This window comes from Oreochromis niloticus, linkage group LG15 (genome assembly GCF_001858045.2).
Source record: "Oreochromis niloticus isolate F11D_XX linkage group LG15, O_niloticus_UMD_NMBU, whole genome shotgun sequence".
NCBI classification, from domain to species: Eukaryota; Metazoa; Chordata; class Actinopteri; order Cichliformes; family Cichlidae; genus Oreochromis; species Oreochromis niloticus.
In genome coordinates this window covers 34,776,568-34,789,368 of record NC_031980.2, presented here as the reverse complement: position 1 = coordinate 34,789,368, position 12,801 = coordinate 34,776,568, and the positions used below count along the sequence as shown (strand labels likewise).

General features: G+C 43.0%; 1 protein-coding gene across 9 annotated transcripts in view; it reads left to right on the top strand.

The window, feature by feature from the left end:
- Nucleotides 1-12,801, top strand: part of ephb3b (eph receptor B3b) — a 57,875-nt gene that overhangs the window by 28,098 nt on the left and 16,976 nt on the right. For all 9 annotated transcript variants that reach the window (XM_025898944.1, XM_025898947.1, XM_019346071.1 and 6 more), the window contains exons 3-7: nucleotides 3,712-4,384; nucleotides 7,610-7,765; nucleotides 8,690-9,025; nucleotides 11,897-12,021; nucleotides 12,526-12,688. In XM_025898944.1, the coding sequence (XP_025754729.1) occupies nucleotides 3,712-4,384; nucleotides 7,610-7,765; nucleotides 8,690-9,025; nucleotides 11,897-12,021; nucleotides 12,526-12,688 (1,453 nt within the window). The remainder of the gene's footprint in view (nucleotides 1-3,711; nucleotides 4,385-7,609; nucleotides 7,766-8,689; nucleotides 9,026-11,896; nucleotides 12,022-12,525; nucleotides 12,689-12,801) is intronic.

The following is a 12,801-nucleotide window of genomic DNA, read 5'->3' as shown; positions in this document are numbered from 1 at the left end:
ACAGTGGCTACCCTTTTGCAATCCAGATTTCCCACATTACCTGCCAAAAGGGTGGAGATGAATTTGTCCCCTTGGCCCCTTTTTTTGGGTGGGTGTGTTTGCAGCAGACTGTGCCACAGACGGCACTTGTCGTCCCTGAGTTATTTTTCCACCCTTTGTGTGTTTGTGTGCACGTTTTCCCTCCTTTTATTTTTTTCCCTCCCTCCCTCACTTTCGCTCTCAGTCCCTCACTCTCGCAAAATCAATCGTCCGTGTTGCCTTGTTCCTTTCTTCACGCAGACTTTTATTGTATACGTGTTTGTTTGCTCTCGCAGTCTTGCGGTGGGAACGACCCAACCTGTTTTTGTTGTGTGTGACGAGTGTTTAAGAGAAACCGATGCCGTGGATAAGAGGACAAACAAAGCAGCCTGCAGGGAAAGGGACGAGAGAGGGAGAGAGAGACAGGGTTTCAGGAAAATCCAGAGCAATGTCCGTGCGTCGAGAAGGAAAGAGTGTATGAGACAAGAAAATCAGTTTCTCAAAAAGCAAATATAACACTACACATTCTCTCAGTCATGCCAAGCACGAGTCATATTGTCTCCATCTTTTTAAACAACATTGCAAAACACATGCAAATGAAGCTACAAACATAAAGCTACACAGAAGCTGCATTTGTAAGCGTTGATAATCCTAAGGAGGTGTCTTTACATGCTCCAACACTAGGTTGTTGTGTTTTACACACATTCTTTTATATTCTTTCACGTCTCTGTTTGCTATGGTATGTGCATTTCTCAGTCTCACTGTCTGCATCTGTCTTTATAGCCTGTAGCATCTCTGTATGAGGCTTGCATGCGTGTGTGCGTGCAGCTCACCACCAGTTTGGTGATGCGTTTGGATTTCCAGCATTCATTATGTCTCCATGTGTGACGTGTGAATATTTGTCTATCAATCATGCCGTTTATGTTCCGAACCAGATGGGCGAAAAAGAAGGGGGAATTCCGTTGTGTAGCTCTCCTCAGACCCGGAACAATACCCACAGGGCTTTCCCTAAGCATACGTTGACAACAATATATGAAGTTAGCGAGCCTACGGAGATAATAAGTATTGTCGGTATATAGCTGTCTCCTTCACAAGACCACCTTTCCTGCACAAAATATGTCATAAACAAGCTGGAACGGTCTTAAATTAGCCTTAGTGGGATTATTGAACCGGCTAAACAAACAACAAAATAAAAACACACTAATTGGTTGCACTGAGCTTGTTGGAACTTTCAGCATTTCAGCCAATGCCTAAAGCTAATAATAATAGTTTATCCATGTTGCCATGAAGGTTGCTTGGAGTAAATGTGCTCTTTTAATTAATCCAAGGTCGAAGGATGAAAAAACATATCTAAACTGGCAAAAAAAACAGCTTTAAATGATGATTTTGAGAATTACTGTTGCACCAAAATGTGCAATGTGTAAGGCCTGTGCATTGCCGTCTTGAGGTGAAAGTTAAAGCTTTGATTGGAAAGGACAAAGAGAAAACAGAGAGGCTCGCCAATCTTGCATAACAATTCATCTTGTTGAAAATCGATGCCAAGAAACTTGACCCTTTTTCACACAACATGCTTAATTCATTCAGGCTTGGTAAGCAGGCTCTCAGATTGTTTGCCCACTGGTGCATGTCTGACGGGGGGGTTGGTTGACCCCTTTCTAAATGCACGCATACACAAACAGACCCACACCTATACATATATATATACTCTCAAACAAACACACAGAGTGAGCGCAAACTTGGCCAGACAAGCTCGTACGAGCAAATTTATACAAACGCACACCCACAAAACACTTGGCCACATTGCTCTTTTGCGCAGGGTGATTTATTACACTAAACTAAATACCCATTGACACTTCATGCTTTTAGCCATTCCATTGACCTGGCTGGTGATTATCGATTCCCTCTGGTCGCTTCCTCCTTCTCTCCCGCTCTTGTGGGGCCATCATTTTAATGCCACAGCCAAACTACACCCATTCTTCCCCCTATGTCCCTTATGGCCTCCACGGTCTTGGATGAATAGCCTTGTCTCCACCACATCCATATCACAGCCTTAATTAAGATGTTTCGAGCTCAGAAGGAAACGACTGGCTCTGAAGAGGAAAAGCGGTATCTATTTACCCGAGTGTTGAGGCAAAATCCAGCCCCAAGAACATAACTGTAGATTTAATTTTGCTATAGATATCTCATATAGCAATGTCACAGGTTCAGGTAGCGAGTTCACCAGTTACGTTAAATATGCACTATGCATTTGGTGTATAGTTTTAGCAGTCACCTCAAGGCGCTTGAGGATTTTGCAAGGTAATACAGAGAAAAACCCCAAAATCAAACAAATTCTGAGAAAGCACTTGGTGACAGTAGGAAGGAAAAACTGGCTTTTAGCAGGAAGAAATGACAGCAATCTGTCACGACTGGTACACAGTGTAAGAGAGCCAGAGATTAATAATGATCAATACCTAAATGCAAAGTGGTGTATTAGCTTTTGACTGCCCTGCAACTTATATTGGTAAATGGACTAGTTTATATATAGTCACTCGCAGCACTTTATACAACTTGCCTCATCCATACAAGGACTTTTTTCAGTATCTCACATTGTCACACATTCACACTCCAGTCAATGCATCAGAGCAACTTGGAGTTCAGGATCTTGCCCAAGGATACTTTTGCATGCAGACTGGTGCAGCCGGCAATCAAACCACCAACCTTCCGATTAGCAGGTGACCCGCTCTACCTCCTGAGCTACAGCCACCCATTATTCCCTTCTCTAGTTTTATTTTCCTCCCCTGTTCCCTCTCCATTAAATGCTCTAAAGCACTGGCACGTCTTTTGCATAGCACTGTTAACTACTGTTGTATTTAAACGTGTCTAAAAATACTTTGACTCAAATGTTTGTCTGATAAAAGAAAGGGGAGCAGATCCCTCAGCGTGCGCACACACGCACACAAACACACTCACACACTCACACACTTAGATATATTATACACACAGGAATTGCTGTTTGAAGTGAAATGATTTAATCGCGGTGTCCTCATTCGAGATGAGGAAAAGAAGAAGAAAAAAAGACATAACATTACCGCGTCTCACAGCAAAGCTTTTACAGTCTGGTTTGCTTGCACTCATTTAATGAAGCTGGTAATCAAAGTTTAGAAAATTTAATCCCATTTTATCCCGAGTAATTCACCCCCTGGGTACTGTAGTAGCATTGAAAGATGTAGAGTGTAAAAACAGAAAAGCATGAAGGTTAACTGGCGCCTTTTCCCCGCTTTTATTAGAGGACGTTGCAGTCATTGCTCGGTAATTGAAGCGTAATTGGTTGTGAAGCAGTGTGGCTGGTTCTTCCAAACAGATATGAGGTAAACATGCTTTGGTGGCTCTGTGGCGAGGAGGTGACAGGTTCCTGTAATTGTGATGAATTTGCAGTCCTTGTGCCTGGCTTTTCGCCACACTAATCAGGAATGAAAGGTGCATCATGGCAAAAGCAAGGGAATGGAAGTAAAAGAAATACAGCTAAACGGAAAAAATCCAATTCTCGTTCCCTCAAGACTTGTGTCCTGGTACTTTAATCACGTGCTTTTTATGCCACTTGATTTAATGTAGCTCATCTAGGTTCAATGGAAGATGCCCAGTAGCTACTCAATATCTATCAGACATTTACAGCTGCTAATTTTTTATGTTCTTCATCTGATTTCTTTTCAGTGGGAAGAGGTCAGTGGCTACGACGATGCCATGAACCCCATCCGGACGTATCAAGTCTGCAATGTACGTGAACTCAACCAAAATAACTGGCTACGTAGCGACTTCATCCCGCGAAAAGATGTACTGCGCGTATATGTGGAGATGAAATTCACAGTGCGTGACTGCAACAGCATTCCCAACATCCCTGGTTCCTGCAAAGAAACATTTAACCTCTTCTACTATGAGTCTGACTCGGATTCAGCCACGGCTACCAGCCCTTTCTGGATGGAGAACCCTTATGTGAAGGTTGACACCATCGCCCCAGATGAGAGCTTTTCCATGCTCGAGTCTGGACGGGTAAACACGAAAGTCAGAAGTTTTGGCCCGCTGTCCAAAGCTGGCTTCTACTTGGCCTTCCAGGATCTCGGTGCTTGCATGTCGCTCATCTCAGTCAGAGTGTTTTATAAGAAGTGCTCCACCACAATCGCCAACTTCGCCGTATTTCCCGAAACGGCAACGGGGGCTGAAGCAACATCGCTGGTGATAGCCCCAGGAACTTGTGTCCCCAATGCCTTGGAGGTGTCTGTGCCGCTGAAGCTTTATTGCAACGGAGATGGGGAGTGGATGGTTCCTGTAGGAGCCTGTACCTGCATGGCTGGTTTTGAACCGGCCATGAAGGACACCCAGTGTCAAGGTGAGTGTTTTCACAATATATAATTTAGGTCTGTTTATGACGTGTTGTGGCGGATTAAGTGGATTAGACATTCTTCAACAGGTTGCTCAAGGTTCAAACCCACAACAGAATAGTGTGCTACTCCATCTTATGTTACAGTCCTCAGATTTTAGGATGGAGTTTTCTTACGAAGATCATATGAGAAGACGTTTACGTTTACATTTTGCGAACACGGTATTATGGTATTAGACTAGTCGTCCTAGTCTTCACAAAGACTTGACTGCTGTGGAAAAAAACACACTGATTGCCTGAGAGATTAATTGGACATTATTTTGGCTACAGGATACACTCTTTTATGCTGGATTGTTCACTCAACACATCATAATGAATAATTTATTTTATCTTGTTTTCTTTTGACATGTTAATCCAGTGATTACAAGCTATAATAATACAGACTAGCAGGGCTACGCACTCCCGTGACCTCAGCTTTGCCTTGAGGTTGGTTGCAAAATGAATGCGCAGTGTGTTGTCTCTTTATGAAAGCGAGTGGCTAATGGCTTCAGGTCTGATGGAAAACATGACAGGTTCACAGAGGTGAAAGAGAAAGGTAAATTTAAACAGCAAGGTCCCGACTGAAATGGAGTGCAGGTGACAGCATGAGAATCATGAAGGATAAATGGAAAAATTTGTGCCTGTGTGTACGTGGGCGTAAAATTAGGCCTGGGCGTGCAGAAAGTGTGTGAAGAGTGAAAGAGCGATCTGGTGAGGTTATCGATCACGTGACTGCAAGGTGCCCCGTGCGTGTTCACTGGGCTTCGGGTTCGAGGGTGATCCCTGCTTGTCCGGGTCCTTCTTCCTATAATAGAAGGAAGCGATGATGTTGCACAGGCCTTATATTTAGTATCCACTCCACTGATCCAGCAAAGAGTGGGTGGATACTGAATATGCGCTCACCTTTAGAAGGAGAGTGTTTGCGTGAGACAAAGGGGAGAGTGTAGTATATCTAAAGCGTACGTGGTTAAAAACTCATTTGTTTGTTTCTGGCACCTCAAGGTTGAAGCTCTGGTGACTGGCCGCTGATAAAATGCTCTCTAATCACTAGAAACCACAAGGGATAAATCTCGCTTTCTTGTTCTCGTTAGGTCCTCTCTCCTTTTCCTTCCTCTCCTTCTATATTATTCCATACTCATTTCTCATCACCCTTTTCTGTGCTTTTTCTGTCCTCCTTCCAGCATACAGTATCTCTCGCAGCTCTCCATTTCTCTCTGCGCCAGTCTTTACTTCTCCAATTCCTTCCTAATCTGAAGGCCGTTGTGCTCATTAATAAGCCACTAGAGTTACAGTAAGGATGTCAGTATTAATATTAATCGATGAGCCTTTTTTGCCTTCCCACTCATTAGCTGCACATTTTTTACCCCCAATATTCTTTACTTTTTCATGCCTCAGACTTTCCAATTTCAGCATACATTTTAATCAGTTCCTTAAGCTCTATGTTCTGCATGAGAGGATAAGACACAGGGGAGCGAGGAAGAGGGGAGGTGGGGGTCCTACAGGATTAGCATTTTCTATGCCTCCACCTCTTCCACCTCTCCCTCCCTTTTCGCTCTACCCCCTTGTCTCCCTTTCTTCCTCATTCTTTAATGGTTCCTCTAAGGGAAAATGGATAAAAGGAACAGGATGACCCCTTTACTCGCTGGAAGTGATTGATCAGCACTTTCAACCTTTTGGTGTAAAAAAAAAAAACGCTTCCTTTAGCGGGAATGCTTCTTCAACATCTTTGCTAACAGTTAAAAATATATATATTTTCTTGCCCTGTGAGCTCAGAATTAGCTTGAAATTTGCTCTGTGTTAGGTGAAAAAATATGAACAAACTTGTTTAAAGGAGTCCTGACACCTAAATTCAAGGTCAGTTCTTTATCTGTTTATCAAACCATACTTCCTGTTAGCCAGCAGTGTGGATAACTCTGACAAATTGGTGGGAGAACAAATATACTCAGTGCTAATGTACACGGTGCAGCCAGCTGGTGGTTTTGAGCTAATATTGAACTTTCAGAAGCAGGAAAACAGCAGGAGCAGTAAGTGGTCTGCTGTAAATTTGACCTCTGACCTCAGTCGTTTTCAAAGGGGAGCATAAATCCAACATGGAATCTGTGACGATAATTATCATTGGGGGGGGACAAACATTGCAGTTTGTCCTTGACGTTGACGAGCTAACGCGCTAGTGGGTCAGCTAATCAACTGGCCCTTATAAACTTTGCCTCTCTTACCTGCTCCTGCCTCTTTTTTTTTATTAGGCATGGCGGCAAACTCATTCATCTTTTAACGAGACAGTTTATGAAAGATATGGAGCCTGCCAAAGCGTCCTGAATCACAATGTTGCCGTTACAGTTTCCCTGCACGTCTGTAACTTATCACACGAGTTATAAACGTCCAAACAGCAGCTATAAATGGAGATATGGCATTTTCAAATGCTAGGAGTGTTTTCATGTGACTGACTTGCTTTCAAGAGCCAGTTTAGGTAAAGTTATGCTGAAAGTAGTTTTCTGTATAGAAGTAGTCTCAGTAGAAATACAGAGATAAATAATTTTTTTTTAAAAAGACACTTTGACATGTTCTCTGTCTCTATAAAAACGTTTATGTTTGCACATTTGCACGAGGGCCTTTCTGATTCCCTCAATTTGCAAGTTCTGAACACATCATCCACTAAGTAAATGTTATTTGTACATTCAACAGTGATTAGTCAATATAACAAAAACAGTCAGATTTTCATGTTTTTTGACACCGCGTTTTTAGGAGAACTGGGTTGCAAATGTTACCTCTAAAGCACTTTGAGTCAGCTTCTGTTGTTTAAGTGTGCTGTAGGCAATAAATAAAATGAACATGGCAGTCAACACACACCGATATGTTTGAGGTATAGTTTTTTCTTCACTTCCAAAAACGTAATTTATTTAAAACGATTCAGTGGGCTACATACTGAAATTAGAAACAAAGTATCGATCCTATTGTGCTAGTGTCTATCCGATACTACTACAAGTACTATAATACTTTTTCCACTAAAAAATGAGTAGAATTGTACGTTATTGGGATGGATTGGCAAAAGTAAATTTTGTGCTTTCATTCCAGAGTAAGACACTTTCTAATATGAATGTAGATCACTGTAGTTTGAAACTGTTAAAATCAGTTTGTTTGTTGTTTTTTTTAAGCTGTTGTTCATGCTTTCTTCATCATTCCCTCTTTTGCCATCAGCTTGCAGCCCTGGCACCTTCAAGTCCAAACAGGGGGACAGTTTGTGCTTGCCCTGCCCAGCCAACAGCCGTGCCAGCTCGGGAGCAGCCAGTGTTTGCTCCTGTCGAAACGGTTATTACCGCTCAGACACAGATTCTCCCGACTCCCCCTGCACTAGTAAGTAATGCTTCCTTCAGCCATCTGTATAACGTCAGTATGTTTTAATGCTAATAGACGTACATCCATTCTTTTTTTCCCACCAGAACTGGGTCAAATGTGTTGTAATCATAAAGTTAAAGTTATTGTGTATTAAACGTCTTTAGATATTTCCATCAACTGCTGATAAAAGCTCCTAGCACAATGCTCCTGCCACGCCACACAGACTGCAAACAAGTCTGCTTGCTTTCCCAGCGTTATCCACAACTTTATCATCCAGCCCCTCCCCTTCCCACCAACCTGCACTCACAACGTCTCTGCTCCACTACGGCCGGAAAGTGAAACTAGCTTTTTTTTGTGCGTTTTGTCTTTTTTTTTTTTACTGTTGGCTCTATTAAAAGCAAACACACACCGAGGGGTGAATTTATTCAGAAGTGAAGAGAGAAGATCCTTTTTTCTGTTGCTGGGGTGTGGGGCTGATTCTCCCACAGTGCAGTGAGAGATAAGGCTCCGGTAATTGGATAAGAATTGCCAAGACTCTGCCAATAGTTTGTCTTGCTCGTTGCCCCAAGCACTCTGTACACACAGACACACACAGACACACAGTGGAAATAAGCATGCAATTCAAATTTGAACTCCTGTCCTCTTTTCTTTTTCTATTTTTTTGAAGAACTGCTGGAACAGTCTCTTGTTAAAGTGAAAGACAAGAAAATGGTCTGGTTAATGCATAAGAAATGTACTAATACCGCAGCGCAGTTATGGAATAATGAATGCATGTGTGTGTAATGATATATAAACTGTGCTTTCCAGTATGAATCTTTTGTCTATTGTCCTGATGTCTCTGTGCTGTCACCAGGACAAATTTCTTTACACCTATTGTGCACGGAGATTGAATGCATTCTCATTGCGACCTATATTTTCCTCATCCCATCCTTCCTTTTGCAGCCGTTCCATCCGCCCCGCGCAGCGTCATCTCCAGCGTCAACGAAACCTCGCTCGTGCTGGAGTGGAGCGAGCCTCGTGACCTGGGCGGCCGCGATGACGTCCTCTACAATGTCATCTGTAAGAAGTGCCTCCCCGACCGGGGAATGTGTTCGCGCTGCGATGACAACGTAGACATCTCACCGCGCCACCTGGGCTTGACCCAGCGGCGTGTGGCGGTCCGGAACCTGCAAGCCCACACACAGTACAGCTTCGAGATCCAGGCGGTCAACGGCGTTTCCAACAAGAGCCCCTACACGCCCCAGTTCTCCGCCGTGAACATCACCACAAATCAGGCCGGTAGGTGCAGCTGCAGCACTGTGGCTACCTGGGAAAGATCAGCATTGATGTTTCGGGCGATGCCAACTTTCAAAGGCTGGGAAAAGACACAAAAGGATGTCAGAGAATACGCTCTGCACCTAAAAAGCAGAGATCAATTTCTTGTATGTATGTAGGAGTGTGTTACATATTTTTCCTTTGAACAGGGATTGAGAAGGAAGACATTCTTCTGAATGAGCTTAGAAAGGGACCTTTTTTTCACACGCCCACAGCATGCTCTGTGCTAACACCACTGCAAATAGCAATAGCGAGGCAGTGTATATTCAAAGTGTGGAACCTTTAGTATTCTGGCTGCCCACTGGTTCCAACCCACCGATCCTTCAGCTCTCAGCAAAAAACAGTAACTAGGCCAATGTAGCAATCAGAGCTGAGATGATTTTTTTCTAAAACCCATCTGGTATATATAGATATACGGAGTAATAGAACCCGCTATTGATAAGCTAGGTGATGAAAATAAATCAATAAATGGAGGGAGACTGTAGACCAGGGACTTCAGAATAATTGTATATCGTGCATTGGACCAGTAAAACTCCACCTGTCAGTGAAAAAGGATAAGTATCCTAAGATATCTTAATATAAGAAAAAGAAGTGCAGTTTCAACAGTATGTCTCAGTTTGTCCACATGATAAAGAAATGCTTCTCTAATAAATGAAAGAAAGCTTTCAGTTTTATTCTTTGGGCTTAAATTATAAGAAATAAATGTTTTCAATTACAGAAAAAAATCTGAAAGGTTTAGAAAGTTTCCATTAATTCACAGAAAAGGTCCTTTGTGGACCTACTGTGAAAAACAGGAACTCTTTTAAACTGTTTATCTATTACTTACCTGCTTTGGTGCAGTATGAACGTCTTTATCAGAAGGAAAAACTCCAAAACTTGTTAAAATACATTTAAAAGTCCAGAATGTGTGCCCTCCTTAGATTGGAGTCTTTGGCCACCGAGCCTTATGTTTGACACTACAGCTGGGGGACTCTTATGATCATTTTTTTCAGTTACCTAGGAAATCTCACTATTTTCACTGATGTACTTTTACTCAACCCAGTTTTTTTCCAGTGCTGCTTAGCTTTTTTTTTTTTTTTTCACTTGTGAATTGAACTCTTTGCTGCTGTGTTAAGTTTGCTCTTTCGGCTAGCCTAGTAAACACCAAGGATTATTCCTTGGCTCCTCCTCCCCCATCCTTTTTCCTTCTCTCCATGGCCTTGTCCTCCTCACCTTTGACCTTGTGTGCCTACTCCTAAAAGATTCTTTAGGAATGCCTTCTTTTTGTGGGTCTGGAACCCAAAGGCTCCACCAGCCCCACATGAGGGCCTCATTGTTTCATGGGGAGGTTTGGTGCTGGGCTGACAGGGACCAATGTCCACCCTTGGGTGCTTGGGGTCAGGTGGGTGCGGAGGGAGCAGTAAAGAGAAAGAACAGGGCAAGAGAGCATCATCTGTGATCAGATTATCCATTTGTGTAGTCCCAAGACCATCCCTGCATGTGCAGTCACCTTTTAAGAATCAAAATAAATACTGAGTTGGTGATAAGCCCCTGGGGCCACCTCCATGGTTACTCCCAACGTCTCCTCCTGGAGGAGGGCCCCTAATCCCTTGGCTAGAGTAACCAGGGGATCTGCCTAGGAAGCATTGTCTTCTGGGGGAATAAGAGAGGCAAGGAGAAATGGAATAGATGGGACTTACAAGGAAGGGAAAAACTCAGGAAAGGGGAGGTGCAGACACCAGAAAGAAAGACAGAGCAACAGAAGGTTGTCTGGTCTCCAAGACAAGCAGCGAGGTTAGAAAGGAAATGGAATGGGGAGGATGAAAGAATGTAAAAATGGGATGTAAAAGTTTTTAACAAAGCCAGCGAAAATTGGTGTGTGGTGTGGGGGAATGAGAAACACTGATCCAGGGATTTTCCTAAAGTGAGTGTGGTACAGTATCGAATAATATTATTGTGCAACACTTGATTTCCTTCATTTCACTTCACTTTCCTTATTGACCTAAAGTGATTATCAACACATCTGTCTTGGTTAGACAGGACATCTTGTGAAGAAGTCATAAAACTCTGGAGGAAGGGGGAGTGGATGGAGGGCTGCAGCAGTGAAAGAGAAGCAAAAGAGTTGAAAAGTCCACTGAAAAAGCAGGAAATATATTATTTATATTTAAGTAAAGGTAATAGTGGAGATAGACAGTGGAAGGTATGAAATAAAGTTAAAGGGGTAGATGAGTGGAGGAGGGAGTAAAGGAAAGAGCGCCATGGGCTTACTGTTAATGTGGCAAATGTAAACTAAGCATGGAAAACTCGAGTTATTACATGTTTCATAAAATAATTAGATCGGATGGTGTGTGCACATTTTCTTATTTGTATATTATATTCATGCACAGCACATAAAGAACAAGATCTTTTTCTACAGCCAAGAAAAAAAAGGAAAGCACGGTTCCTCTCAAACATTTTGTTAGTGTGGAGTAACAACGTAGCAGCAGTGAAGCAAGTGCACAGACACATACGTGCAAAAATCTGTATGTGTGGCTGTTCCTTCGCTCGCCTGCCGTTAATGTATGACAGAGGGAACTGCATAGACCTTATCCATCAGTTTCTGAAGTTTGATTCTCTTGCTACAGGAGAATTAGACATAGCCTCTCCTTCCCCTAGGACTCTGGGAGGGAGAATTTGAGCATTAGTCGGGAATGGCTCTGCATACTAACTAGTGGCCGAAGCTTTTCACAAAGCTCACAGCTAAGACTTTGTATTTGGGCTTCTGTGGACAGACAAAGGGCACAGAACTTCAAAAGACATAACACGAAAAACAATAAATAAAGCGGATTTCCCTTTATTTATTTTCCCCCTGTGAAGCTCCCTCTGCAGTGCCCACAGTTCACCTGATGGCGGCCACAGCGAGCACCATGAGCCTGTCCTGGCTGCCTCCAGAGAAACCCAACGGAATCATTCTGGATTATGAGATTAAGTACCATGAGAAGGTAAGCGCCGATGTTAGCGAACGCCTGTAATTCAATCCAATTTCAATGACTCGCATGGTTTCTGTATCATCTGTGTTTCTGTAAATGGGGAAAACAATGGCTCTGCTGATAAACACATGTTGGCCGTGAGGCTTCCTTTTCTTCTTATTCCACTCTTTCCATCTCTTTCTATCCTTCCAATCCCTTCCCTGTTGTACTCTTCCCTTTTCTTCTTATCCCTCCCATCCTCTGTCAATCCATGCCTTAAAAAGTTTCTAAAACCCCAGAAAGTTTAGAGTTTTCCTTGGGGAAAGAACGCAGTCACTCACTATATGCTGTCTTCTGCTGTCAGATTAACATACCAGCTATGATATGGCTCTCCTTTTCTCCCTCTCTCTCTCTCGCTTCCTCTTGTCTTATTTTTTTATATATCTGTCAGCTTTTGTTAACCTGCATCAAAAGTTTTAGAGAAGGGATAATGAGGAGCAGGGGTGCGTTGTTTAATCACTGTATTTGTATGTGCAGGATCAGGGTGAGGCCATTGCCCATACCATGACTGCCCAACGGAGCAACGCCCGCATTGAAGGTCTTAAGGCTGGTACACCTTACGTGGTGCAGGTCCGCGCTCGAACAGTCGCTGGTTACGGTCGCTACAGCAGCCCAGCCGACTTCAGCACCAACCTCCAAAGTACGCTACACCCCGCCTGCGTTACTACCCGGGGATATACTGGGATATGTCTGTACAAATAGTGCAATGCAAAGCTTATAGATGTGTTGGATTTTTTCAAGAGTTTGTAGTGT